General features: G+C 37.3%; 4 protein-coding genes across 5 annotated transcripts; 2 read left to right on the top strand and 2 right to left on the bottom strand.

The window, feature by feature from the left end:
* The first annotated feature begins 1,513 nt into the window (after positions 1–1,513).
* On the top strand, positions 1,514–9,140 carry rgs9a (regulator of G protein signaling 9a). The gene is made up of 17 exons (XM_042722488.1): positions 1,514–2,036; positions 2,922–3,018; positions 3,402–3,452; positions 3,564–3,670; positions 3,755–3,806; positions 3,913–3,971; positions 4,369–4,445; positions 4,612–4,693; positions 4,781–4,843; positions 6,810–6,839; positions 6,930–6,991; positions 7,252–7,365; positions 7,448–7,563; positions 7,774–7,861; positions 7,959–8,097; positions 8,222–8,304; positions 8,660–9,140. Exons 1-17 carry the CDS (start codon positions 1,971–1,973, stop codon positions 8,814–8,816), a joined length of 1,443 nt encoding a protein of 480 aa, XP_042578422.1. The 5' UTR covers positions 1,514–1,970; the 3' UTR covers positions 8,817–9,140.
* Positions 9,141–9,569: 429 nt separating this feature from the next.
* LOC109049777 (conserved oligomeric Golgi complex subunit 1-like) lies at positions 9,570–20,432 on the bottom strand. The gene is made up of 14 exons (XM_042722446.1): positions 19,982–20,432; positions 19,019–19,263; positions 18,494–18,675; positions 18,197–18,367; positions 17,378–17,534; positions 17,095–17,305; positions 15,956–16,741; positions 15,627–15,773; positions 14,111–14,272; positions 13,865–13,989; positions 13,561–13,669; positions 13,267–13,376; positions 10,278–10,359; positions 9,570–9,716 (listed from the first exon to the last, which is right to left on the bottom strand). Exons 1-14 carry the CDS (start codon positions 20,288–20,290, stop codon positions 9,579–9,581), a joined length of 2,934 nt encoding a protein of 977 aa, XP_042578380.1. The 5' UTR covers positions 20,291–20,432; the 3' UTR covers positions 9,570–9,578.
* A 342-nt stretch (positions 20,433–20,774) lies between these two features.
* On the top strand, positions 20,775–22,974 carry LOC109049787 (small integral membrane protein 22-like). Its single transcript, XM_019067442.2, has 4 exons — positions 20,775–20,903; positions 21,456–21,595; positions 21,937–22,004; positions 22,114–22,974. The coding sequence occupies exons 2-4, from the start codon at positions 21,469–21,471 to the stop codon at positions 22,159–22,161; spliced, it is 243 nt and encodes an 80-aa protein (XP_018922987.1). The 5' UTR covers positions 20,775–20,903; positions 21,456–21,468; the 3' UTR covers positions 22,162–22,974.
* A 78-nt stretch (positions 22,975–23,052) lies between these two features.
* LOC109049767 (protein rogdi homolog) lies at positions 23,053–27,983 on the bottom strand. Of its 2 annotated transcripts, none has more exons than XM_019067422.2 (11): positions 27,760–27,983; positions 27,166–27,237; positions 26,988–27,070; positions 26,782–26,836; positions 26,470–26,550; positions 26,205–26,300; positions 25,529–25,627; positions 25,336–25,449; positions 25,163–25,212; positions 24,920–25,046; positions 23,053–24,110 (listed from the first exon to the last, which is right to left on the bottom strand). In XM_019067422.2, the coding sequence occupies exons 1-11, from the start codon at positions 27,835–27,837 to the stop codon at positions 24,069–24,071; spliced, it is 897 nt and encodes a 298-aa protein (XP_018922967.1). In that variant the 5' UTR covers positions 27,838–27,983; the 3' UTR covers positions 23,053–24,068. The 2 variants fall into 2 exon arrangements, with proteins under 2 accessions (XP_018922967.1, XP_042578427.1); XM_042722493.1 differs by lacking the exon at positions 27,760–27,983 and adding an exon at positions 27,550–27,623.
* Between the last annotated feature and the right edge of the window lie 17 nt (positions 27,984–28,000).

Raw genomic sequence — 28,000 nt, 5'->3', positions numbered from 1 at the left:
TCTGTGGACTGACGAGACAAAAGTTAAACTCTTTGGAAGGTGTGTGTCCCATTACGTCTGGTGTAAAAGTAACACCGCATTTCAAAAAAAGAACATCATACCATGTTTTGCTGCTTCAGGACCTGGAAGACTTGCTGTGATAAATGGAAACATGAATTCTGGTGTTTACCAAAAAATCCTGAAGGAGAATGTCCGGCCATCTGTTCGTGACCTCAAGTTGAAGCAAACTTGGGTTCTGCAGCAGGACAATGATCTAAAACACACCATCAAGTCCACCTCTGAATGGCTGAAAAAAAGGAGGCTTTGGTGTGGCCTAGTCAAAGTCCTGACCTGAATCCTATTGAGATGCTGTGGCATGACCTTAAAAAGGCAGTTCATGCTTGAAAACCCTCCAATGTGGCTGAATTACAACAATTCTGCATGGATGAGTGGACCAAAATTCCTCCACAGCGCTGTAACAGACTCATTGCAAGTTATCGCAAACGCTTGATTGCAGATTTTACTGCTAAGGGTGGCCCAACCAGTTATTAGGTTTAGGGGGCAAACACTTTTTCACACAGGGCCATGTAGTTTTGGGTTTTGTTTTCCCTTAATAATAAAAACCTACATTTAAAAACTGCTCTTTTTTTTTTTTTTTTTAAACTAATATATACATTTGTTTGATCTGAAACATTAACGTGTGACAACATGTTATTACAAAAAAAAAAAAAAGAAATCAGGAAAGGGGTCAACAGTTTTTCACACCACTGTATAAGTTATTATATATCAATGTAGACAATTGTGTTCAACACGTTTTTCAGCAAAGTTTTGATCATGTTGAAAACACTATGTTCTCTATTCTATTTCTACCTTGTCTACTTGTTTTCTTTTATTTATTATAAAACAATTGACCCTCTAACACTCATGTTCTCTATTTTTTCTATTCTGTTTTCTTTTTATTACAAAATAATAATAACTAGACCCTCTTATACTAGCTCTTTCTATTCTATTTTGATTCGATCTATTTTTATGCATTTTATTTATTATTAAATCATCCTCGCTATGTGTGCTGCGTTAGACCAGTGGTTCTCGATTCCAAACCTGGGAACCCACAGCTCTGCACATTTTGTTTATCTTTTATCTGACGCCCTCGATTCAGTTCATGGATCTCCCTAAAGAGCTGATGATCTGAACCAGAACTCAAGGAAGACCGACAAAAAGTGCAGAGCAGTGGGTGCCCATGCAGGACCGGTGTTGCACCGAATTCTGTGACCAGAGTAGGTGCTGTATTGAGCTAATCCAACCTACTCCAAAACCCAGTCCTAATCCTAAACCTACCCTCACTACAGCGCCTGCTAAAGTCACATAAATCCATAATGTAATTTAGAGACATTAGAGATTAATTTATCAAATATGATACAGTAGCACTTTTGAGAAATATCAAAAAATGATTTACAATCACATGAGATAACAACTAGATGTATCAGTCTTCTAAAATTAGCTATTTTATTCTACTTGGATGCCATGTTGACAACCCAAAATTGGGAGGCAAGGCATCTGCTTACTGTTTCTGAAAGATGACATTCAGTGGATCAGACTTGCCCAGCTGAGGGTTTTCTTACAGGCCTTTAATCAGGCTGTAACTGAAACGGCGATTTCTGGTGATGGAAAAACAGCGCAGATAAAATGAAATGAAGTACAGTCCCAATGGGAAACAGTGGCGAGAGACCGCGTTGGTCTCTCTGTCGCCGCCTGTCGGTGTGTCTGAGCAGTGCGGTATCTGCTGAGGGCAGGCTGGAGGAATAGAGCTGCGCTGTGATTGGTCCGCCTTCACTCTCTTATGCTGCTCCCCGAGTGTGTGCGTGACGTGCAGCAGGGACCTGCACTGTCCAACACTCTTTCAGAAAACCTTATATTATATTCTCATTAAGGCTGGTGACAACAAGACTTGTTTTCTGCTCTTATAATCATTTATTTTTGCGGACTACAAAATGACTATAAGGTCGGACCGAGACCATGGACAACGTTATCGGCCACGGATGTCCTGCCTTAAAAAGGTAAGTTCATTCTCAAGGCAAAGTAGTTATTATTGAACATTATTGAAACATTAAGGATCTTATACATTTTATAATTATTACTATTTGTTTCTATGTTCATTCTGTTTAAGTAGGCTATATGCCCTGCCTAGTGTAGTGTTTCATAAATTTTAGTGACTTTCCAACATATTCTTTTTTTTTAATTATATGTATTTAAATTTGTGATTCATTTTATGTAAAAAAAAATCTTTGATACTATAATACGTGATTCTAACAATGTCATTATTTAAATAGAAATCAAAATCATTTTTATCTCAGCCTTTGCATAGAATATCCAAATCTTTAACTGTATTTTTTATTTTATTTTATATTACTTTGCTGCTGTTTCTGGAGTTTATTATTAGCTTCTTGGAGAGATCTTGGAGTCATTGAAAAGATTCGCTCTAAAAGAGCTTTCTGATTAAAAGCCAATTAGCCTGGCCTCATGCCACATCTGTTTTTGTTGTTTATATTTGTTATTATAGTTTTTTATGTTTTGAATGTTGTTGTAATGGACAAGTGCCAAACTCATTTTAGGTCTGGACTAATTGGCACCTGTAACAAATATTCATTTTATTTGTTAAACCTTGTTATAGCCATGCAGAGCCTATGTACAATACATGCTTTGTCCAGAACCAACATGCTGCTTTAATACTGGAGTAATCCCTCCATATACATATGGAACTTGTCATTAGAGGACATTAATCAAAGAGCAAATATTGTTTATGGTTCGAGCTACCCTATAGCATATTGGAAACCTTACACAAATAATTAATGGCAAAAACAAAAGGCGTTTTATTCTTTAGCACCTACTTTTATATATTATTTAATATTTTATATATTAAACTAATTTCCTGAATTTCTCAGTTGGAGGCAACAGTGGTTCAGATGCAGGACCCTTCGACTGGAGTGAAGGGAACAGATCAGAAGCTAAACGTTACAATCATTCCCCACGTCATCACTGGTGAGTTCATAATTAAGTGAAGATCTTACAGAATCCTAACACTGTTCACAGAGCACCATGCATTTTATACTGTACGTTCCCTTTTGGTCTATATACAGACACAAGCGTTGTGCTGCTATAATCTGACGGCGCTGGCTATATACAGCAGCCTTCAATTGGATGAGATCTTTAGTACTTTAGGTTCCAAAGTTGCTCTTTAATCTCTGTAAGGGTTGTTGACAAATCTAGCGAGCCAGGAAATTTAACTTGGTCTTACATTTAACTGGTTCTTATAGTAATGGGCTTGAGATTTGCTACAATTTAATATTTAGACATACACTGACATCCTTAATATTTTATTTTAACTTATTATTATTATTATTTTATGTCTGTTTGTCTGACAGGTCAGGATATTGTTGCATGGATCACCAAAAATATGAACATTGACAGTGATGGTAATTGTGAAAATTTATAGTTTTTAATTAATAAATGGTTTGGAAAAAATATCTTTTAATATGTTTGAATACAATACCTGCACAATAATGTAACTGAATGCCTTTTAACAGAGGCTCAAGCATTTGGCACAATGTTAGTGGCATTCGGGTACATCTACCCTCTGCAGGACCACAAAAAGCTTGTCCTCAGACCAGATGGCAGTTTGTACCGCTTTCAGGTAAGTGTGTCAGGAGACCTTGTATCTTTAAAAATGTTTTAATAGAGATGCATAGTAAACAGGTGACTTTCCCCCACTGTCTAGACCCCCTACTTCTGGCCTGTGCAGAAATGGAAGGCTGAGGACACTGATTATGGTTTGTAATCTTCCATTAATTAACAAAATCTGAGAAGAATTACCCATTAAAAGAGACACGTTTGTATGTCACCATCCCCTAATAAAAGTGTTTTCTGCCACTAAAGCAATCTATCTGGCAAAGAGAAACATTCGAAAAAAGGGAGTGCTTGATGCTTATGAGCAGGTATGTAAAAATATTCATTTGATTACTCATTTATTTTAAAGATGTGACAAACGTAGCAACAAAACTTCCTCCAAATTGTAAAGCATTTCGTAATGGATAATCCAAAAAGAAGAAAAAATGTATGGGACTTGGTTCTAGCCTTCGTTTGTTAATTGGATGGAGGCAGGTCTGAATGTGAGCTTGACTGTGAGAAAGTGGTGGGGTTTAAGCAGATGAAATGACGGAGATGTCTACGTCACTAGAGAGAAATCTGCCACTTTACTGTAAGATCGTGTTATGACGTTTTGATTAAAAATAATTTAAATAAACATATTAATGGATGAATCGTTCAAAATAAGATCAATAATTCACTTTCATGCCGACGTTAATACTGCAACATTGATGTGTGTTCTAACAGGAGGAATACAACAAGCTTCACAAATGGATGAACCACAAATGGGACTTTATTGTGATGCAAGCCAAAGAGCAGTACCAGTGAGTTTCGATACTCTCCTGCTTTCTTTACAAGCATACATGATTAATTTTCCGGTCTCTGTCAGCTATATTTCTGTCATGTGGTTTCTCCTTTTCTGTAATTCTTCATCTTCAATACTTTTTGTTATTGGTACTTACTTTATGGTATTGTGTTCTGTCTTTCAAGTGCGGGGAAGGCGCGTCAGAAGGCAGACAGAGTTGTGTTCGACTGTCAGGAAAGAGCCTACTGGATTGTCCACAGGCCTCCAGTAAGTGGTTGGCAGAAGCTGCTAGTGTACAGTTGCTTTGAAGACACTATAAGGAGGGTACATTTTCTTTTCTTAAACTGTCTACAGCCACAGACTCACAGCGCTATGGATTACGGCCTGGATCGTCATATTGACCCTAATGCGGAGGAGGTAACTGGTAAGTTTACATGTGACCCCTTAATATCTATTAAGCTCTAGAGTATCACTCAAGATTGATGTCACTTGCTGATTCTGTTTTGAAGCATCAAAATAAGGCTATTATGGAGTTGAAGGGATGGTTCACCCAGATTCTGTTATCATTTACATCATATACGTTGTTCCAAAACTGTGTGAATTTATGTCTTCTGTGGACCACAAAAGAAGATATTTTAAGCAAAGATGGGAAACCAACACTATTGACAACCAACTGAAACATATTTCAGATGAACTACTTTTGTGTTTCACAGAAGAAGAAAAAAACAGGTTTGGAACAACATGAGGGTGAGTAAATTATGACGTCATTTTCATATTTGGGTGAGCTATCCCTTTAAAATACTGTCACATGTTACTGTAGGAGGGAGTTGGGGCTTCAAAGGCAGTATGGTTTGAAAGGCTCTTACTCTAGAGCTGATTAGCAGTGTGTCTGTCTCAGTCCTGGGATGGCCATGTAGATTCTCTCACAATCTGCTTTGTGATATAAGAGGATTCTTGACCTGCTGATCCTCTGAGGAGTTTCCCTCCAACCCACCCACGCTTTCCCCTCAAAGAGCCTTTTAGAAAGCCTATCATTGGGTCGCTATTACTTTACTGCTTTAATCTGCAATTTTATTGAGTTCTTTAAACCCAGTTTGAAATATTAAAACACCCAACAGAGGGTCTGTTTGAATGTGAATAGATTATGATGATATGATATTATATTACTCTTTGACACGTGATAGTTCACTCAAGAATGAAAATTCTGTGTCACTTACTCACCCTCATGTCGTTCAAAACCTGAATGACTTTCTTTCTTCTGTGGATCACAAAATATAGTTTGGAGAATTAACTGTTTTTGTCCATGTAATGAAAGCCAGTGGGGCCCAAAAAAAATTCTCAGACAGTTCTCTAAATATATTCTTTTATGCTAGACAGAATAAAGAAAGAAAAAAAGGACAATATGAGGGTAAGCAAATGATGGGCGTTTTTTTATATATATTTGGGTGAATTATCCCTTTAAATCTTTAAATGCATGAATTCATAGCATAAGTTACACTATCCGTCAGAAGCTTGGGGTCAGTAATATTTTTACTTTTAAAATGAAAAGAAGAGACATGTATAATGTTACAAAAGATTTCCATTTCCACAAAAATATTAAGCAGCACAACTGTTTTCAACTGTATGATGAAAATAAGAAATGTTTCTTGAGCAGCAAATCATCATATTAGAATGATTTCTGAAGGATCATGGGACACTGAAGACTGGAGTGCATGGCCCCTAATTATGGTATTTACTGTATTTGTGATCAAATATATGCAGCATTGGTGAGCATTAAAAACATATTAAAAAAAACCTTACCAACCCCAAACTTTTGAACATTGTATCTGTCATCATTATATTATGTAAATTGACAATATGCAGTGTATATAACTTGGACTGCTTTGACTTATACTGTGACTCTTCTGGTGTGACTGTCTCTTTTGTCTCTCTTTTCTTTCCACACAGATTTTTTACTTCTAATATGTCTTCGGTTATCAAGATGATTCACACATACGCACACCCACACATGCACACACGCACACCCACACACACACACGCGCACACACACACACACACACACATGCATGCATGCACGCACAAGAGCAAAACTACTAATTCCAGCCTTGAATATCATTCAAACACTCAGAAAAATCAAGTGTGTATATATAGTATGCCACAGTACTTCCCTGCTTCTGTACCCTGAGCGTTATTTCAGACTATTGCAAATAAAATGAGCTTTTATGTTGTTCCTTGTGCTAGTCTGTGTTTGGCAGTACATGTAGATATCACACTCAGATATCACCTGTATTTGACAGGATAGCATGTAGCGAGTGAGTCTTGTGGTATCTTATCAGATGCATTTTTGTAACGTAACAGGATGTTATTTCTCCCTTTTTTTCAGAAAAAAACCTATGATTACTACAGAAGAATTGTAAGTGATAGTGCCTCTTTACTCAAATGTAGAGAACTGGTTGTTTTTTATTTTTGATATTGATTAGTTGGTTCTAATGGTATATTTTAGATCATCTACACACAACAGGCCGTAATGAGGTCAAGGGTCAAGTCTTCAGTATCTCTTGGAGCGTAAGTCAAAATTACCCTACTCAAACTGTACAGTTGGAGTTAATGATTTTTTTTTACTCAGAAATGCTAAATTGCTAGTAACTTTCACAAACAATCCCAGCACAGTTAACACAGGCAAGTAACACATTGAATTAGATGTGGAATTTTGAAGTAGAAAAACTGAAATAGTATTTTCTTGTAAAACATACTCTTGTAAAAACATGTAGAAATTATTTTTCCAGTGCATAAGTGCTTCATGGGCTTTTTTTCTTTGCATTCAGCCTGGCCAAGTATATAACGACATTTAAGAACCACGACCCATTCCTCGTTCCCTGCCTCCCCAGCAATCCCTGGCAAACTGATGACGACTCTTACTGGGAGCTGAATACACCAGAGTAAGATTCCCTGAGAGCTCTCTAAATTTATATTAGTGGATATTAATTCGATTTTAAATCACTTTTGGTGTTTTTTCCACAGTGTTGAAATTCCCACAAAGATGAGAGTGGAGCGCTGGTCCTTTAGCTTCTACGAGTTGCTAAATGACCCACGGGGCCGTGCAGACTTCAAGATTTTCCTAAAGAAAGAATTCAGTGGTTTGTGATTATTTCATTAAAGCTTTGACAGTTTGTTCGTATAAAGTGAAAAACTACTGCTCACACACACACACACACAAAAAAAACCTGAATCTGAGAATCTGTCATTTACTTGCCACAAACTGGCTTTCTTTCTTCTATGGTACACAAAAGGAAAACCTAAAAGTTCCTAAAAGTAACTGAATATGCTTTTTTTCGTTTTCACTGCAGGTGAGAATCTAGCTTTCTGGGAAGCCGCTGAGGAGTTGAAATGGGGCACGGCAGCTTCTATGTCAGAGAAAGCAGAGCACATTTTCAAGTGAGATGCACATTATTTTTGCACGTAATAGTTTTACATGTATTTTACATGTCAGGCTTCCATTTTTCAAAGCATCTCAGCTTTTTTTCTTTTGTAGGACCTTTCTGGCCCCAGGAGCACCACGCTGGATCAACATTGATGGCAGGACAATGGGTCTTACAGTAAAGGGCCTAGAACATCCTCACCGATACGTACTAGATGCTGCCCAGACCCACATCTTCATGCTGATGAAAAAGGTATGAGCCTTGTCTGATCAACTGCAATCTGTATGCTTAGTAACTTTGCCATGAAACGTAACTTTTTTTTTTTGGTTTATAATGATGCACACCGGACATTCTGAACTCTATATTTCTTATTTAGGATACCTTTTATCGCTACCTGAAATCACCAGTTTACAAGGAAATGCAGAAAAAGGCCATTTCACCAGCACCACACAATTTCTCGTGAGTCAGTTTTTTCTATATGCATTTATACACTGTAAAAGTGTTTTTTCCACGATTGGAGTTTGTATATTCGAGTATGCTTTACAAGAAAATACTATTTCAGTTTTCCTGCTTCAACATTTCTTGTTTAATGCAGTGCGTTACTTGCCATTTCTTTGTAATTGTTTGTGAAATTTACAGTTTTTGAATGAAAATTTTTTTATGCACCAAATGTTTCTCAGTGTACTTGTACATTTTGTGGATATTACTACTGAGAGTTATTGCAATTTCTACAAAAGCAATTTCAGAAATATAAAACATGTCACCAAAGCAACAGTATTTTGCTATAAAAAGCTTGTCCCCCTCCCCCTCTCAGTGAGGCCCAGCTGCAGCAAAACATGAGGAACCGCAGGCCGAGCATCGACCCCATCATCACCTGGCAGAAGGAGCAGGAAGAGAAAGCAAAGGCAGAAGCCGCATCTGGACCCGTAGACATTAAAAAACTGATGGCCAGCAAACTAGATCGCAAATAGAAAGTCAGAGACAGATGCATGCTGAAAATGCTTTACCTAACAAGCTATGTACATATGACTGCCGAACAGCTAGTTCCTATAATTTGTATTGCTACATCCAAATTATATATTTTTGTAGTTTGCTAAAGACTGCATTTTCAGATCACACTTGTTTCCATGCAGTGATTCTGTTCATCCAACACAAAGACTGAATTACCTTCAGTCTCTGTTTACCTGTATAGCAGTTTCTCATTATAGTGTGAAGGTGTTTTGTATGTGTGCAGTAGTCATGGTGAATTCCTGTATGTCTTTAAGTGTAAAACAATAAAAACAGCATGTTCATTGGTTCAGTGTTATATAATGGTTGTAATAATGCCTGCAGTGTGGGAGAAGCTTTATTTGAAAATGTAGCTAATCTTTTCTTAATTTAAATTAATTTAAATTACAAATACAGTCAAAAAGCCCTTTTATTCAAATCTCTTTAATTAAATAGTAAACAAACAAACAAACAAACAAAAACCTATTAACTCAAAAACAATATTAATCTGAATAAAATAATTAAAAGCCACAAAATAATAGCTAATGTGCTTGATAAATACAAAGGTGTAATTTTCATTTAATCTTTCCCTTTTATTAATATGCTTTGCAATTTCTCTTTATATCGTGATTTTGTGAGAATAGGCAATACAGGACACAGTTTTAACATTTCAAAATGTATTTTAAATATTATTTTACATATAGTGTTGTATGCAGTTAAAAAAATACCAACTTTAGAATAAAAGTTTATTTGGCCATGCCAGAAAGCCAGCCTAATTTAAAGAGAGAAGGGGCTGTGGATTCCTCTTCTTGATTGGCTAACTGCCTGAAGAGATTTCCTGGGCGGAAACTATCCTGTGGAGCAGAAGCAGAGGAGGGAGCCACCTAGAATAGAAAAAAATCATGTAAATTTACTTGAAAATTTCATAATGTTCGGACACAGAGCTTTAAACAGTTTTTCCACACAGTAAGAGCCAAAAAGTGTCACCACAAGCAAAGGTTTCAGCAGTTTTAAGGCAAGTGGAGAAATCTGTAACTAAATGATGCTTGTTTGCTTAGAATACAGAAGTATTAAGCTCAAGATAAACTGTTGTGATTGATGATGTTAAAACTGCTCAACAGCCTCGATCCTCATACTGCTCAATATTCATAATGTATTAGTTGCATTTGAGTGCTGCTTTGCCACGTGTTGCAGTCACAAAGCATCAGCTGAGTGATTCAAATTCAGGAAATCAAAAACTATGCACTGCAAGCTCACTGCAAAAAAATTAAATGGCACCACACAATATAACATCACCTATCGCCTTGAGATCCAATAGCTCTTCTGCTAGGCCACGTAAAACTGCGAGCATTGATAAAAAGTGACTCATTTGCAAAGCCATGATAACAAAACACCAAGAGAACTTTTTTTCTAAAAATATTGTGACTCAATGGGTTACTACCTACCAGTGGTCTAGCGATATCTGCTCCATGTGTGGCTGAATTAGTCTTTCGAGAGTTTGTCATACTCAGCGGCAGCAAACCAAACCTTAAAGACGGAAAATATATTTATATACATTTATAGATAAAATTAAATATCTAACGAACATAATTTAAAGAAAAATATAATGTACAAAAACAAAAATGAATTAAATGATTACATGTATTGAAAATAATGTAGTAATATAATAAATAAAACATTTAGAAGTAAAAGAAAATTTTACATTTAAAAATATTGTTTTAAAAAGATATATTCAGGGTTTCTGCAAGATTTTCAAGCTCAAATGTATGACTTTTAAGATCTTTTTTAAGACTTGCACAAATAAAATTAATACCATGTGAGCGGGGCAGGCCAGTGTCTATAGTAACATATTAAACTGAAAAATGACTGAAAAAAGCATGATTTACAGTTCTTTTTCAAAAAAGTAAAAGGTTTTATAAAAAGATACCCTTAACATTTCAGCCTTTAATAGAATGGATGAGTCAAAAGTAAATTAAACAATTATTATCAATAAATTATTATATTAATTAAATAACTTATAAATACATTTTACTGTTATCGATCCACCAGTTTACATTCACAGCTCTGCATGTTTGTACTTTGTAGGGTAAAAACATGGCTCGATTTTCACATTGGTCTGAACAAAAACAACCCCAATACTATGTTCCTGCAATACCAGAGGCTGCAGTTTCAGGACCGCAGGGAGAGAGAGAAAGAGCGCCTATATATATATATATATATATATATCAGAATCAGAATCAGAATCAGAAATCAGAATCAGAAAGAGCTTTATTGCCAAGTATGCTTGCGCATACAAGGAATTTGTTTTAGTGACATAAGCTTCCAGTACACAAAAGACAACAACACACAGTCAAAAAAATAAAAAATAAAAACCCTTTGCAGATAAATAAGTGTATAAACAATTGTGCTATAAATGATAATGGAATTGGATTGAGTAAGATGCAGGGATGTACTAGGATGAAGGGGTAACAAATAAATATAAGGATATTGCACATTTTTTTTATTGTATAAGTGGGGAACATTTAACTGTTCATGAGGTAGATTGCCTGGGGGAAGAAACTGTTCTTGTGCCTGACTGTCCTGGTATTTGCGGCTCTGAAGCAAATATATATAATTGTATATATATAGAGTTAATTATTTCAAGAGGGTTACCAATGGGTATGTTTAGGGTTAGGAGATGTTTAGGACAATAATTAAGTGTATGCAATTAAACAACTACATAATTCCTTAAAAATAATAATATACAGAATTGAATAGCAAGTGCTATTGTGAATAGTAAGTGCTATTAAAAATAAAAAGAATAAAATAATGAAAAATAAAAACTATAGGGTCTTAGAAATGCGGTCCTGATACTGCAGAAATACCCTACTCCAATAAAACAGGCTTATAGACCCCTTAAAAGTTTGTAAACATTGCAACGTCTGCGGGTGGGCGGGGCTTAGCTGGAGGCAAAAAGAGGCGCGGACGCAATGTAGACAAGCGTAAACTAGCACGTTTTAGGAGGGATTTATTAAACATGGATGCAGAAGAAGGTTCGGATCTGTCCGAATATGTACAGTCACTGACTCTGCGGGACCGTGACAAAAAAAAAATAATAATAAAAAAAGTGGGAGTTAGCATACATTTATCAATTAATTCAGTTGATCACTCATTTCACTGACCAAACTGGTTATCTGACCAAAATATAATGACGAGTGGATAACATTACAGTAGCCTAATTTATTTATTTATTTATTTATTTTTAGCTAAGCCTGGTGTAGTTCTTGTATCTTGTTCTCATTGGAAACATTTTAACCAGGTTTTGGATATTTCCTAGACAACGTATGAATTACTTTCGGGTGGTTTGGGGAATTTTTGTCAAGGCTTATTGTCTAATGTAACCTATCGCTGGGCTAACTATGATTAGCAATGTGGATTATTTTAAGAGACCATTCAAAGGATGGCACACACATCTATCGCTGTATGTTTGTTTAACATTTAAGCTAGCTAGTGCGCTGAAGGTTGGCGACTTTTCACCTATAAAACATAAACTTGCTGATTTGTACTAGTTAAAACCAACACACCAGTACATATGCATAGATTATTTTACCTAATATGAAGTGTGCACTGCAAACACGAGCATTATTTATGATCGTCTCTGTCTAGTCTGTACGCCGTATTGCATTCATCCACAATTGTCTTCTTGATTTCTGTGGAATGTCGGCCGGGATCCGATGAAACTTTAGTTTTGAATCAAAAGTGCTGTTCCTTCTATTCTGGCAGCCAAAAACACAACAAGACGTCATTTTTAAAGTCAAAACCTCAAACTTTCAGTGCGCCTGCTATGAGTTTTTCCTTATGTTTTGCCTCCAGCTAGAGCGGTGACGTCACAGTGATGTAGGCGATTAAGGGGTCTATTGAAAATGCACATTAATTCTCTGCCAGCAGGAGGCGCTTTAGGAATGGCAGAAATATCACTGTTTCCCCGGTAACGGCAGTAAACAAATCAGCAGCACTGGACTTTGAAACATCCACCGCTTGTGTTTATTTAATGAAATTATAGTCTTTTGAAGTTTAATCGTCACATTAAGCCGTGTCGCAATTCTGGTCTTTCCGTCCCCAAATTTAATACCTCCTGAAATCATAATTAAGAAATTCTTTTACAATTTAAAACTTTTTATGGCCTTAAATTTCATGCAACTCAATATAAGACTTTTTAAGGATCCGCAAGAACCCTGATATTAGTATAATTTTATTTTACACTTTAAATTTAAAGTAAAATTAATATAGTCAGTAAAACGTGCTATTAAAATAGTTTAGGACGTTTTCTACATAAATATATTTGTATTATCTTGTACAATAATGAAGCACATAGTATAACAGCAATAAACTAGCCATAAATATACACCAATGAGTTAAACAGTGTGAAGGGTAAGATAAGAGTGTTATAGTCACCGGATCTGGCTGCTTGCCAAAGGAAGGATGTTGTATGGTTCCTGAGAGTTGAGACTGTTGGTCCTAGAAGTAAACTGCTTCTCTGTGCCAGTCAACAATCCTAAAAGCACCTAGAACCAACACGAGACCCAATCAACATAAGGTTGCACAGTTTTGCACACAGGACAAGACACTATTAAAGGCGACAATCATCGTGCCAATCTAAATCGCATGAGAATAGGCAAACTGAATGAGCCTGTTAAACTGCGGGACGTTTAAAACGGGGTTAGTAGGAGAAACATTGGCTATGCTTACAGAGGTCCTTTGTGAGAGCCGGTTCAGGTTACTGTTCAGATGCGGAGTGAAAACATCCAGGTCAAACGGATCAATGTGACTTTCCAGGGAGTCGCAGACCTGCTGGATCTAAACAAACAGCGTAGAATAAAGGAAAAGTGTAAGAGATCTGCTGCTTAGGCAAGAGCTATTCTCGGTGTAATCAGCTGTGCTTTGTTTTGAAGTTGGAACGTCAAGTAACACTATAATTGTGTTTTCATCACCAATCATGGGTGTTACTTCCTACTGAGGACTTGTGCTCATCCCTAGCTTATGAACAGGTTACCTTGGGTCTTGGTGAGAGCGGGAACTCCTGCCCTCTTCAAGGCGGGACCCTAGAGTGGCACCGAGATAGCGAAGGTCAAACAGCAGCTGCAAGGCTCTGTTCTGGGTCATGGGGAGGTTTGCATCCTAGAGAGAGTGAGGAAGGAAGGACAGGAGACAAAAGAAAATCGTTTCATGGAATCCTTCCATTATTGTAGTGACTAAAAAGCAGGAATGGAAGGATAAAAGAGACGTTTGATCGTCTCACCTTGCTTTGTGTGTGCTGAGTGAGTTTTTCATACTCACTCAGCACCTGGTCTAGACAACTCCGCAAGAGATCGAAGAGAGTGACCTTTGGTAACGCATGACCTCCGACCCTATTGACCTCAAGGCACAGATGGAAGAGTAACGAATTAACATACCATGATGGCTGTAGAGAGAGAGAGAGAGAAAAAGAAATTAAGTGATTATTTATCATTTATATAGCACCATCCTTTCAGTTCAATAAAACATTTTGCAAGGGTTTCAAAACAGGTGGCCACAAGGGGGTGCTAGGGAGCCCGCAAACGAAATTACATTTTACTAGTGATGTCAAAAGATTAAACCGATTAATCGCATCCAAAATAAAAGTTTTTGTTTAAATAATATATGGCTGTGTACTGTGTATATTTATTCTGTATATACAAATATATAGACACACATCAAAGACTATAGAATACCCAAGAGATGTCACTCGTATAGTTTTGAAGGGGGAAAAACGCAACGCTCAATATGGACGCTCAATCGCAGGAAGTCCCACCTTCTGAATGATAGATATGGCCGCTCTTTGGTAGGGTGAGTGTGTTTTTGAATATGAATTTGGAAGCTTTATGGTTGGTATAGTAACATTTTTATTATAAGTGCGATTTGGTAATTGGTTGTGCACTGGCTGTCTGAGCTAGCCTGAATAATAAGCTTTTTATAAGGCTATTTGAGCAAAATAAACAACATTTATGACAAAGTTGTTATCAGATTTCTTTGGTGATTTCAAATATGAAATATAATCGCAAGCCTAGTGAACAGTGAATGTTTCCCCATTCAGAGAGACAGTAGTTGCACTTGGATGCCCGAGAGGCGTTTCAAAGTTGGCCGCTGAGCGACATGACTTGTTTTAAAGGGACTTTGCACACATGCATGTATATATTTAAGAAAAATAATTTATGTATATATATTTTATATATTTATATATAATATAAATGATAAGAATATAAATATAAACATGTAAATATTTTCTAAATATATACTGTATGTGTATTTATTTATACATAATAAATATACAGCGTACACGCACATATATTATGTAAACAAAAACTTTTCTTTTAGGTGGGATTAATCGCGATTAATCTTTTGACAGCACTATATTTTACATATATTAAAATAAAATAGTTATTTTTAATTGTATTAATATTTCACAGTATTACTGTTTTTATTGTATTTTTGATTAAATAAATACAGCCTTGGTGACTTCTTTCAAAAACATTTTAAAAAATCTTACTGACCTCCCAAACTTATGAAAGGTGCCGTTACGTATTTATCTTCTGTAAAAGGGTCAATATAAATGAAAAGGCATAACTGACTTTATTTCTTAAAGAATTGGCTCTGTCCATTAAAAGTGTATCATCATATTTGAGAATATGCTAAACGGTATAAGAAATTGAGTGTCGCACATTAGGTCTCATTAATGTTTTCAATATATTAATAATATATTAACTTTAATAACAATAAAAGGAAAATTGAATTGTTACCTGCACAGGGAGGCGTATTTTGGACATTATACTGTTTCCTGACTCTGTCTCTTCCTGTATTTCAAGCTCTTCCCAATTTGTTGCAGTACTCAGGATGGATCCAGCGGTTCCAGCATGAAGAGTCGTAGCAAAGCTGCCCACAAGTGCCTGAAATGGATTTTTATTTATTTGAATTTTACTGAAGAATATAAACGTTAAAAAGCTTCCCTAATATATATTTTCTGCACAAAACCATCCACTCTGGTGAATGAACTCTACTGATTTTCTGTTCTCAGGGTGTATAGTAAACACCTCCAGCTCTTAAACAAAGAGTGTGTTCTTCATCTTACTCTGGTGAGTGCTGAGCTCCAGATACCATACGCCTCCATGCTGCAGGACAGAAGTTCCTCGTTCAGACAGCTCCACTTAGCCTGTGCTGGGCTGACATCCGCTGCCTTGGCTGTGTTGCCTTTGCCTAACTTCTTGCCCTGTCTTGGAGTGCCTCTGCTCACAGGATCCAAGCCCCCCTGCTTCCCCAGAATGCACTGTTTCAGACTAGGACACAGTTCCCCCATTGACTGGCATAGTCTGGCCATAAAGAGCACTGAACTTAACTGGCTGGGGCTGGCAGTCTTAGTCTGGGCATCAGCGAGCTCGGCGCGCACACTAGAAAGGATGTCCCTGACACATGTCAGGCAATGCTCTCTAAGAATGTCCTCCACAGCTCCAGCATCCATATAGCGGTTAATAGAGGAGTTAGTCGTGACTGGGACCATCTCTGAAAGCTCCTTGGTATTTTTTTCAGAGGGCAAGTAGTGCTGCAGATCATCTAATTTGGCTTTGAGCTTGGAGTCCAGGGAGGAGCAGAAGGTCTGAACGCAGGGGGTGAGGGCCTGGGTCTTCATGGACAGGCCGCTCTTCTGCTGCGGGCTGCGTTGGGCTACACTCACCCAGGCTGTGTCGCTGAGCAGGTCACCTTGAGACTCGGACCACAGGAAAGAGGCGACGTCACTCTCGTACTGCGCCCCGCGGCTGAAGCTCCCAGCTGTGGCTTGACCCTGCAGGTCCCGCAGAGCTGAAGACAAGAGCTGTCTGGAGCTGCTGGAGATCCCTTCTGTGCCCTCCTGCGTGATCGCCTAGAGAGATCAAGGGTAAACAAGTATTTTCATTCAATTACATAAAAAAATGCTCAAAATGATGATCTATAAGAGATTTATGGATTATCAAAATAATATTCTAATAATCAGAACAACAGTGTTCCAACTTTTTTTTTTTATTCATTAACATGCAGTACCACCCTGACATGGTGAAATATGTATATAGTCAGGTGGTCACAAGAAACGTGATTAAAACACAGATATTACATCCAGGTGTGAATAGCAATCAGTGTTGCCTGAATAACTGTGATGGGATCACAAGTGTATGTTAATAGCAGTTGTAAACAGTGCTAACACACTTGTCAGACTAGTTCAACTGGTTAAATCGGTACCTGAAGTCGCTGCAGAAAGAGTTGCTGCAAAAGGTCATCCCACAAGGCCAGAGGTCGCTCGAGGAGGGACTGACACACAGTACTCCAGTGCTGACTGATGGACTCGCTGCTGAGCAGTTCCCATACAGCATCCCGAATTGCAGCCAGACCCTTTAGACTCTTCACATAGACCAGAAGGCTGCTGACTCCACTGCGGATATCCTCCTTACAGCTATTAAAAGACAAATGAGCATTTAAAACAAATACTGAGAACTTTAAATGAACATTTGTGGGAGGGACATACATATCAATCCACTGCTGCAGCGTGTCTCTGAGCTGCTCCCTCTGTATGGGCTGCGCTAGCGTCCGAAGGACAGGCTGGAAGTTCATCACTGAAGGGGGAAGGTATTTAAACCAGCTTCCTGTGCTCATCTCCTTGTCCAGAACTTTCAACTCTTTCCCTGGATTTCACAGATAATCACAAAGTTTCATTTAGGCAAGTTAGTTAGACACAGGACATAAAAGAACAAGGTGTCAGGTTGGTTTGCACACAAAATAAATTAAATTTTCCATTAATTGGCAATATTTGCCCTCTGGAAATGATTTCCTGTGGCATTTCTTTTACCTTTGGAAGGGCAATCAAGCAGAATACAACTACTGTCACCAATTAGCTATAACGTTACCAATAAAATAGTGTCAACATCAACAAAAGCTATATATATACTGCAAAGCTGGAACAGAAGCTGCATATGACTTGCCATTTATATTTATTCACACGGACTGTTTTGTTATTTACACATTGCATAATTTAAATAGCCGTCATGAAGTACATAAATATAATATAAAAAAAAAAAAGAATTCACAGATTAGGGCTGCAATATTATGACAATTATGTTGATTATTGGGCTTGATATTTTAATAAAGATTGTAAAAGTTGATTAACAGAATACATAAACAACATTTTTAGCATTTGGGTAAATTGCACATCATATTCTGGCTATAATTTAAAGCGCATTTTTCTTCTTTCGGTGGCATTTTTGCCCCAAGCTTGAATTTCCGACGCTGGTGAACCCTTACACCAATGTTTGAGCATCACAATGCAAACGAAAAATCGAGAACTCACCAGAGGATGTGTTGGAGGTCACATTCTCCAAGGTGGTGAAAAGCAGGCCACATCCCAAACTGGTATCGGACACTTGGCCCTCTGAAGGCACGTAAAACACAGCGTATGCCTGGTACAGAGTGGTGACCAGCAGCTCCACCAAAGAACAAACCTGTGCTTTAACACCAGCACCTAAGAGAGGGAAGAACGACCGCATGCAGATATAACCACTGATTCTAATAATCTGAGAACAAATAAGAGAACGAGCTTGAAGTATTCATAAACTAAAAGCTTATTAATATTATTAAGGTTATTCACCATGCTGGGGCTGATTGAGCAGTTGCTGAATGGATGCTTTCCTAGCCAGCAGGAAATCAGCAAGTGCCTGGCGAGGGGAGCTGTCCTCCAGAAGCATGGTGGAGACCAGCGCTTCAGCGATGGCTTGATCAGACACCGCCCTGCCGCGCAGCACAGACTTACTCTCCAGTAAGATGGTAGACCTACAGATAAAGACATCTAGCTTTTAGTAAGAAAAAGAAACTAAACCAAATGGTGCATTTAAAATTTAAAGGGAAAATACACCCAAAAATTAGAATACTGTGTCATTCCAAACCATTTCAAACAATTCCATCTTTGTTTTTAAGAGGTTTCTGTTCCCTGATGTAAAAAGGTTATAAAGGCACTGTAAAACAAATCTTCCGAATATATAAAAAATATCATATATGCATCTTATTAAAAATCGCATAGTACTATTAATGTGTGTCTCATGGGTTTGGAGCAACATGAGGGTGAGTAAATGGCGAACTATCCCTCTGTGTGATTCTATGTGATCCAATAACGCACCTGAAATGACCAGCAGCTGCTACCTGGCGCACCAGGATGGGGAAGCGAGAGAGGACGGGGCTGTATTGATGCCCTCCGCCCTCCAGGTGTAGCTGGCTGTGCAGGTGACAGCAGAGCAGGTAGAGCTGCGTGGCCTGCAGGTACTGCGAGGACTCCACCGCGCTCCAGACACGCTCAGGGATCTCAAGAAGGAGCTTTATCTGGGATGCCATTGTGTAGAATTTCTCCTGTGACTGTTTCTGACCCTGCCAGGAACAAAAACACATCCCCGACACATCTCATGAACATCTAAACGGAGTTATGATTTTAGGGATTTGTTGTATAATGATAGAAACTGGACACCAATAAAGAGTTGAAGCATGGACTTAAAGTATTTACACATAACCGGATAAATTCTATATATCTTTCTAAAGTTTTTTTTTTTTTAAGAAATTAATATGAAAAATGACAAATCTTGTAAAAGATTTTCCAATAGATTGTTTTTTTTTTAACTTGTTATTCGACAAAGAATACTGAAAGAAAAAAAAAAACAGCACAACTGTTTTCAGCATTGTAAATATTAAGAAATGTGTCTTGAGTAGCCAATTAGCATATTATAATGATTTCTGAGGGATCCTGTGATATATTGTCAACACTGCAATTGTGGTTTTATTTCAGACAATGGTGGCAATTCAATAGATAGAGCTGAGGATAGCGAATAGTTTGAATCCTGTAGTCTTGAGACATTATTTCAAAGACGTGAAAGCTATATTTGCCAATGTTCATAACAAACATTTGACATATTGTGTTTGTATCTGGCGGTGTGGACCCATATTGAGTGACGAGAAAATTAAAGCAGCAAGTTGCACTCATATAGGCGAGAATCTCTGACCATACTGAGTAAATTAAGTTAGAATAAATCATACATGTACTTGTTTTATTGTAATTTTAGCAGGCTGTTTTGTCCCAGCACAAGAGCTTTACCTCCGCTTTGCCGCTGGACTGAGGGGCGTGTTTGGCCTGTTTGAGTGTGTGGCAGTACCGGTACATGTCCTGGATGGACTGAACGACACTTTCCGAGCACTGTCTCATCTCGCCGATCGTGTCAGCAGCGTCGATCAAATCCCGGTAACGTTCACCGACCATCTGTCGAAGTTCCTCCTTCTTCTGCTCGATCTCTCCGCGCACTTTCCTCTCGATAGCGCGGATCTCATCCGCACTGTACCGCTCAAATAAAACCGTGGGGTCTTTAATTTCCGAGACCCGGAGAGACTGGGCCGGTACCGTAGCCATCTCTTTAAAACTGAGCAGGCAACTCCAGAAATAAAACCCGGAAACACGAACAGCTCTCCTTCCACGTAAACAAAGGGTCAGAGGTCATTCCTCTCACATTGAGTAAAGCGACACAGCGACCCCTTTAGTGGATGTTTGGTACTAGTCCCTCCATCACAATATTTCTTCTTTCATTCTCTTTTTTTTCTTTCTTATTATCTTATCATACAGCGATTATTGACCCTCAACGATGCTTTTAATATTATTAGTAATACTGTTGTTGTTGATATATTTAAATCCTGTTCATGTTTTTACCATCCTAATGCTACATGAATCTGAATAAAAACTCTGAATACATCGCAAATTAAAAGAAATGGAATACATACTGCATTAGCTGTTTTATAATTGAGTGGGGTGTGTATCCCTCTGTACTAGTTAATATTTTGTCAGCGCCACATTAAAGGCAACTGACTTTATGACTAGGCATTAGATTCTTGTAGTTTTGTGTAACCATCCCACTTCCGCAAAAACATCCCACAGAAAAACCATCCGAGCTGCCTTCAAGAGCCGCCGCAAGCGCCAGAGCGACAGGTGTAGCGCAGAAACCCGGAAATACGACAGACGAACACAACAGGTGAGTGATCGGCGATTACTCTGAAAGATACATTAGTACAATTTATGACAAATGAGGCAGATTATACAAAAATAAATGTGTGTTATATATACGATTAGTCTACTTAAGGATGGATCGAGTTCTTTGATTTTCCTAACTTTGACGATTGTAAGATTTAATAGCTTATAAAAAAAACCTATAAAATATTTTAGTATTGATATAAGTGTTAAAACGCATGAATCTGAGCTCATAGTCTGTCATTTTTTTAACTGGGTTAAAGTATGCGAGTAAAACAATGATCTAGATCTTCGAAGCGGCCATTTTTTCCTCTATCGTTTCTAGTTTCTTAATTCAAAATATGTTTTTCTAAAGTTTAAAATATAAATTATACCTTAAGATTCTAGTTGTGGTTTATTACTACATGTTTATCCTAGTTTTTCTGGTCGAAAACTAGTAAAGACAAAACTTCCCGTTCATTCAGGATGTCAGATTTGAGTACATTTGGATGTTGAAGAGGTCGGATTCGTTTGTGTGCATCAGGCTTGTGTTTTGAATATAATTCCCTCCATCTAGGAATCTTGAAGTCATGGATAAGAACATACAACAGGATTTTGAGAACCAGTTCAATGATGTGGTCTCAAGACTACAATCAAAGAAGATGTTTCAGTCGGACTGGGACATCGCCTCTTTCGCAGTTTTCTTCATCTTTATAGGCAAGTAGAATTGGTTACACTTTACTTGAAGGGGTGTGCATAAGACTGACATGACACCTTCATAATCTTGTAATCTTTATGCATGTTTGTGACAACTGTCATTAAGTGTTATTCACTCAGTTATGTCATTTTTAATGCAAAGATGACATTGTGATGTTTTTTGTGATGGGCTAGGGTTAGGGGTAAGGGTAGGTCAAATAATATCATCTTTGCATTAAAAATGACATAACTGAGCGAATGACACTTAATGACTGTTGTCATAAACATGCATAAAACCTCCTTCATATTCATGATGTGTCATGTCAGTCTTTTATCATTAAGACAATGTTAAATGTCCATAGGCATGGTGCTGTTGCTGGTTATCTTGGTTCTCATCCGCTGCTGTTGTTGCTGCTGCTGTGATGAGAAGGTCAGAATGTTACTGCTGTAATCTCACAGATAACTATATATCTATAGATTCATTAAACAATACAACTGTCATGACATTTACGTTGATGTCAACTGTTTCAACGTTACAGCCAAGAAGACAGAAGGTGGGCATCGACAACATGGGAATGGAGCCGTGATCGTCCAGAAACAACAGGCACCATTACATTTATTTCTGTTTTCTATCAGTTTTGCCACCTAATCACTATTTATATGTGAACAAGTAAAATTATAGAGGTAGGAGAAAAATATTTTAGGTAGATACTTCCTTATAGGGATGATGAAAGCAAAAACCTTTCCCTCCTGTGTAAAAATGCAGTTAATATTTACCCTGGAAATCACATGATTGAAGTTGCAATCCATTGTAGAGACCAGATCCACTTAATCAGAGAGAGAACAGATTTTTATATACAAGCATGCTCACCAGTTTTGAAGACACTGGTTACACACTTTATTGAAGCAACTTTCCGGGATGGAACCAGTGCAGGCCTTTGACAAATGGCCTCTATTGAAATGAACTTGTTTTTAGTTTTGTTTTTAAGTACGTTTAATCTGTTAATCTTGTACCTGACTGAATCCACTTAGCCTACACCTTTTCACTGAATTAGCCTTGTCCAAGATTTAAGGGTTTTTAGTAGATTTCTTTCAAATGCTTGACTTTTAAAATTTATATATATATAAAATACAGAACCTACTCACTACAGAAGAGAGAAAAAAATTTTTTTAAATAACTTGACTGATGAGACTTCTCAGATTTTAGAAAATGCAAACTGATAAGTGATGCTTTACTTGTGAAAATTGTACCTTAGAAAAATGAGTGTCAATATTTAACTTTTTTAATGTACCACATTGTATAAATTTTAGACTTTGTGAACCAAAAAAATAAAAATAAATGCATACTTCCAAATGATCAGCATGTAGCAAATAAAATGTACTTTTCCCTAAATATCAAACATGGTACTTTATTTAGACAGTGGCTTTGGATAATTTATTCAGTGTAAAGATTTTTGAGAAATGAGATAAGAGCAAAGTAAAGTTCATAGTATGTTTATTGCACAAAATATTCCATATTAAGCGTTCAATATACATGAAAATCACTTAGTTTTTACTTAAACATGAATCAATATTCAAATTAACATGCAAATGCATGACTTTTTGCATGAAAAAAAAAATGTAGCAATAAATAAAACAAAGCTGACAAAGTTAATAACACTTTCTGTAATGATCTCAAACCCTAAACGGCATCTGATCTATCGCTCAACATAATGTTCCTTTTCATCATGGAATGATACTTATTAGAAACACTAAACTCGGCTCCCAAGGCAGCCATTCACAGGAATGTGTGTGATTTTAATGGAATTATGGAATATGAAGCCCTGACATGTTCACTGTCATCTGTCATTTAGTGTTAATATAGTCATACCACAGCTGAGTCAGGATGGCAAATACACTATTGGTCATTAATGCACATTCAGAAGCATATGCTAATGGTCTCAATGCTTTTACTGTTCTGCACTGATGATAGTCCCTGGCGTCAGATAATGTTCAAGTGTTAAACGTTACAAACCCCTGGACTAAAAGACAAAAACACTGGTAAAATGAGTCTGAAGAGGTCGCTCCACAAATCAACTGGAGTATTTCACAGTTTTTGTGACATAAGAACGTAAGCATTGTGTATTAGTAGCATTTCCTTTCTAAAGCCTAAACGCATATTAGATGAGGACGAGGTTAACTTCAATATAGACAAGATTACTGACAAACAGTCAACACTGACAATGACAAATACTGCATAAACAAAAAAAATATGCCACTGAATACATTCATCTGAAGAGCCTGTCGTTTCAAATGAACGAATTCAGTCCATATACTACATACACAGCTGCAGAACACATGCACACAAAATCAATACATGGTCATATAGTAAAATAACAACAGATTATTTCACGGAACTTGTTCATGATCTTTTTTTGATCCTAGTGCATCCTAGAGCATAATAAATTTGATCATTTTTATTATCATTTGCTGTAGAGTTTTGGTAAGAAATAGCTTAAAATGGTCTGTAGTTCCAGAAACTAGAGAAGACCGAAATCTGCAAATAAAAGGAAAGAAATGAACATGTAAATTTATCTTCTATTAGGAAATGAAACATTGATTACAGCATTCCATTTGTGTTTTGAAAAGCAAATGGTGGATCACAGGTATCTGAATTAGTCTACAGGACGATCATTAAGAACAACTGGTGAGTTTACCTGGGCTGATCCACATTTCACACTACTGTTCTAAGTTTGGGCTAAATACGTTTTTAAGAAATAAATACTTCAGCAAGGATGCATTAAATTGATTAAAACTTACAAATGTTTTCAATATTGATTATAAATGTTTCTTTCTTAAACAGCAAATCAGCATATTAGAATGATTTCTGAAGGATCATGTGACACTGAAGACTGGAGTAATGATGCTGAACATAAAGCTTTAACATCACAGGAATACATTACATTTTAAAATATATTCAAATAGAAAACAATTATTTTAAATTGTAATAATATTTCACAATATTGCTGTTTTTACTGTATTTTTGATCAAATAAATGCAGCCTTGGTGAGCATAAGAGACTTCTTTAAAAAAAAAAAAAAAAAAAAAAAAAAAAAGCTTGAAAATCATTGTTAGTAATTCGGAATGATCCTAGTAATTCTATTAATCAAAACCAATAATAATAGATTAGGTATCACAATATCAAGGTAATTAATAAATAATTATTGCAGTAGCGCTAATTCTAAACTGCCCAGAAGCTCTGATAACGCTCTGATGTCACTCTGTTACCATGCATTGTTCTTGAGTTAAGACAGTGACTGTGCAGGTGAGATGATAATCGCCACCATATCAACAGGCCACACCCACCTTATCTTTGAGCTGCTGACAGAGCTGCAGGGAAATGGTGAAAAACACCAGCGTGTCATTCAGCCACGGCACCACACACTCCACCTTATGGACGTGACTCACCTCGAACTTGGTGTTGCTGTATTCACTTGAGGAGAAAATCAAATGTGACAAAAACATGATCAAGCAGACCATTTAAAGAAAAAACTGTGTGAGACTGACTGCTGGTGCTGCAGCATGAAAACAGGAAATGTGAGCACTTACAACATTGCTCCTGGATTATGCAGCACTGAACTTCCCGCCGATTTAAAGTTCTAACAAAAAACAAAATGATTGTGCATTTTAAAACACACACATTCTTGATAAGAATAACTGTAAAAAAAATCGTTTTCTAGTCGTTTTCCTTTTGTGTTGATGGCTTTAAAATGGCTTGATACCTTAGTAGTGTTAGGCTGCAGGACATGTAGTTGATACACCGTCAAACACAGTTTACTGAGATTGATATAGAAGTTCACCATCACGTCACCAGGCATCGGCGGTGTGAACATTTTCTAGAAAGAACAGGAGAAACATTCACAAGAGCACTTGGAGAATTCCACATTAAGCTCAAGTGAAGATCCACATACTAACCATTAGGCCACTGGCTGCGAGCTCAGGAAGAGTCATGCTGGCCGGGGTTGTGAGTCTGTTTCTGGCTCGGCTCAACTGAAGCATTACTGCATCCATAAGCTGAAACACCAATAACGCCACTGAGTGGAAATCTCACTTCACATACAGCACCAGTGAAAATGTTAAGATTGTAAGGAAAGAATGTTCCTAATCCAGAGTAACCTTTAGCACACAACAGCTTCAATCCTGCACATATCAACCACACAAGTACACATGAAGAAAACCAGGGGCCAGTTTTCTCCAAAACATTTCTTAAGAATGTTCTAGAGAGGACTCTACACAATCAAATAGGGACCTTGTTTTTATTTCATTTTAATTTACGACAATTTTCGGTAGCATTTAGCAAGACATGCTCACTCTAGCAGTGCACACACAAGAAAGATGGAGCACAACACCTTGAGACATGCTCTTTGCAAATTATTATATGAAATAGATAAGTGCAGAGAGTAATAAGACAGGTAATTTGCACAAAAAAGACAGCTGCCCTCTTAAAAAAAAATGTTATGCTCTTAAGTAAATATTTGAGAACTTTATTGACATAGTATTTGTTTTAAGAAATTTCTTATCTTCTTTCTTCATAAGAATTTAGTGAATCTGGCCCCTGGCCATCAACTGTAAGTATCTGTGAAAAACAAACCTTATTGACTTCAGCCCCAGTTTTGAAGTGATAACTCTCGTCACGGCTGCTTAGTAACTGCAGGGCCTGATTCACATGGTTTCGGGCATCCTGGATCTGAGGAGGGGCAGGATGTGTTTTAATGGCTATTTTTATAAGATATAAACCACCCCAAAAGAGATCATGTTGAAATAAGGCATTTTAAAGATCTTGTTTTGATTGATTGATTGATTTCTTTTTTTTTTTTTTTTTTTTAAGATAATTGAAAGAGAGAAAGATACATTACCTGCTGCAATTTCCACTGTTTATCATCTCGGAATGCAAAATGCATTACTTGACTGCTTTTAGCAACTTTAATGTTGATATCCTGCAAAGAAAAAAAAAAAAAATCCCATTTAATATCGATTCTAATAATAGCAAAAGTAATCACTGAGCTCAGATAAACTGCATTGCAAAGTGTCTTTGCACTCCACTGTCTGACATAAAGATGTTTTGTTGAATATACTAGTATCACACATTTTAAAAAGGCCAGAAGCAAAGCAGTGCCATTCATGCTGAGAGCTGACTTTGTTTTCATGATGGTGTGAAACCCACTTACAGCCTGAGTTAGAGCTTCTCCTTGTAGCGTCAAAACCCCTTTCACCTGGTCTATCCTAAATCAAGTGCAAATTAAAAAATAAATTAAAACACAAGTATTTCTATACATCTTTAGCGCTGTACACATTCCCGTGAAACTGTAGTATCAAAAAACATGCACGATTGTATACTTCAAATCTAAAATAAATCACATTAGATGGCTCTTACGTAGAGCTGCCCAGAATGAAGTTCTCTTGTTTCAGCTGTCCTTCCAGACCTGGTGACGGCATTGAAAAACGCCTTGATGCCTCCTTTGGTGAAAGCAAACAAATAACATTATCATCAGTTCCCTGTTCGGCACAATACAGAATTATTCTGTAGTAAGCTATTAAGTATCTGAAGTTACCTTCAAAATGTCTTGCAGCTGTTTCAGCACCGCAGGCACCTCTTCTTTCAACAGCCAATTAAATTCCTCCTCCTTAAGCACACAAAAAAATACATATTTCACTAAAAATATACATTCTGTCGCCATTTACACACACTCATGACTAATGTATGACTTGCTTTCTTCTGGATTTTTCTCTATACAGTGAAGCAGCCTTTATTAAATAAGACAACAACACAAGGGTGAGTAAATTATAACAATTTCCATTTCTGAGCGAACTATCCCTTTTGATTGTGTTGCAAAATTAAATCGATCAGTAAGGGAGAAACAGTAGTCAGTATCAGACTTAATGCATAAACTGAACAGAGCAGCAATGATAAGGCACAGGACAAATCAGCGTCACACCGGTTTAACCATTCACATCGGGATGAATTTGGACTTTGTCCCACCAGCTGCTCTGCAAAACTGCACCAACAAACTCTGCATAGCAAAGCAACGAACACAGTTGCAACTGCAATCCAGCTGAAATCTGACAGCTTTTAATCAAACCATAATAACCTCGCGTATGTCTGTGCAGCAGCTGACATGCATCACACACACAAATCAATCTCTCACCAGCACAGTCCTCTCCGCGTGACTCGCGGCCGTCATCTTCGCTAGTTCAGACAGAGCAGACCGCTCTGCTCCGAGCATCACAAATCAATGAAGCCGTCCTGAAGCTGCTGAAAATAACTCAAGAAGTCCGCTGTGAAGTGTGCCTGGTCAGAAGACCACTCGTAAACAATTAGGTTTGATACGCCTCCTTTTCCTGAACTTCCGGTTTGTGTAACCTTGAAATCTTCCGGCTTGGAAAGGA

This window comes from Cyprinus carpio, chromosome A3, assembly GCF_018340385.1.
Source record: "Cyprinus carpio isolate SPL01 chromosome A3, ASM1834038v1, whole genome shotgun sequence".
NCBI lineage: Eukaryota > Metazoa > Chordata > Actinopteri > Cypriniformes > Cyprinidae > Cyprinus > Cyprinus carpio.
The sequence above is the reverse complement of the archived record's forward strand: the minus strand, read 5'-3'. Positions and strand labels throughout refer to the sequence as shown.

Bases quoted from the DNA above. Each gene is read 5' to 3' on its own strand.
- rgs9a (XM_042722488.1), top strand. From the start codon at position 1,971: ATGACTATAAGGTCGGACCGAGACCATGGACAACGTTATCGGCCACGG. The intron at 4,844-6,809 runs GTAACTGGTAAG...CCTTTTTTTCAG, and splicing joins TTGACCCTAATGCGGAGGAG to AAAAAAACCTATGATTACTA. The intron at 8,098-8,221 runs GTATGAGCCTTG...TTTCTTATTTAG, and splicing joins TCTTCATGCTGATGAAAAAG to GATACCTTTTATCGCTACCT.
- LOC109049777 (XM_042722446.1), bottom strand. From the start codon at position 20,290: ATGGCTACGGTACCGGCCCAGTCTCTCCGGGTCTCGGAAATTAAAGAC. The intron at 13,377-13,560 runs GTAAGCATAGCC...TGTTGGTTCTAG, and splicing joins GGCTCTCACAAAGGACCTCT to GTGCTTTTAGGATTGTTGAC. The intron at 9,717-10,277 runs GTAGGTAGTAAC...TTTCTATTCTAG, and splicing joins CAGATATCGCTAGACCACTG to GTGGCTCCCTCCTCTGCTTC.
- LOC109049787 (XM_019067442.2), top strand. From the start codon at position 21,469: ATGGATAAGAACATACAACAGGATTTTGAGAACCAGTTCAATGATGTG. The intron at 21,596-21,936 runs GCAAGTAGAATT...AAATGTCCATAG, and splicing joins AGTTTTCTTCATCTTTATAG to GCATGGTGCTGTTGCTGGTT. The intron at 22,005-22,113 runs GTCAGAATGTTA...TCAACGTTACAG, and splicing joins GCTGCTGCTGTGATGAGAAG to CCAAGAAGACAGAAGGTGGG.
- LOC109049767 (XM_019067422.2), bottom strand. From the start codon at position 27,837: ATGCTCGGAGCAGAGCGGTCTGCTCTGTCTGAACTAGCGAAGATGACG. The intron at 25,213-25,335 runs GTATCAAGCCAT...GTTTTTTGTTAG, and splicing joins TGCAGCCTAACACTACTAAG to AACTTTAAATCGGCGGGAAG. The intron at 24,111-24,919 runs GTGGGTGTGGCC...TTTTATTTGCAG, and splicing joins GTCAGCAGCTCAAAGATAAG to ATTTCGGTCTTCTCTAGTTT.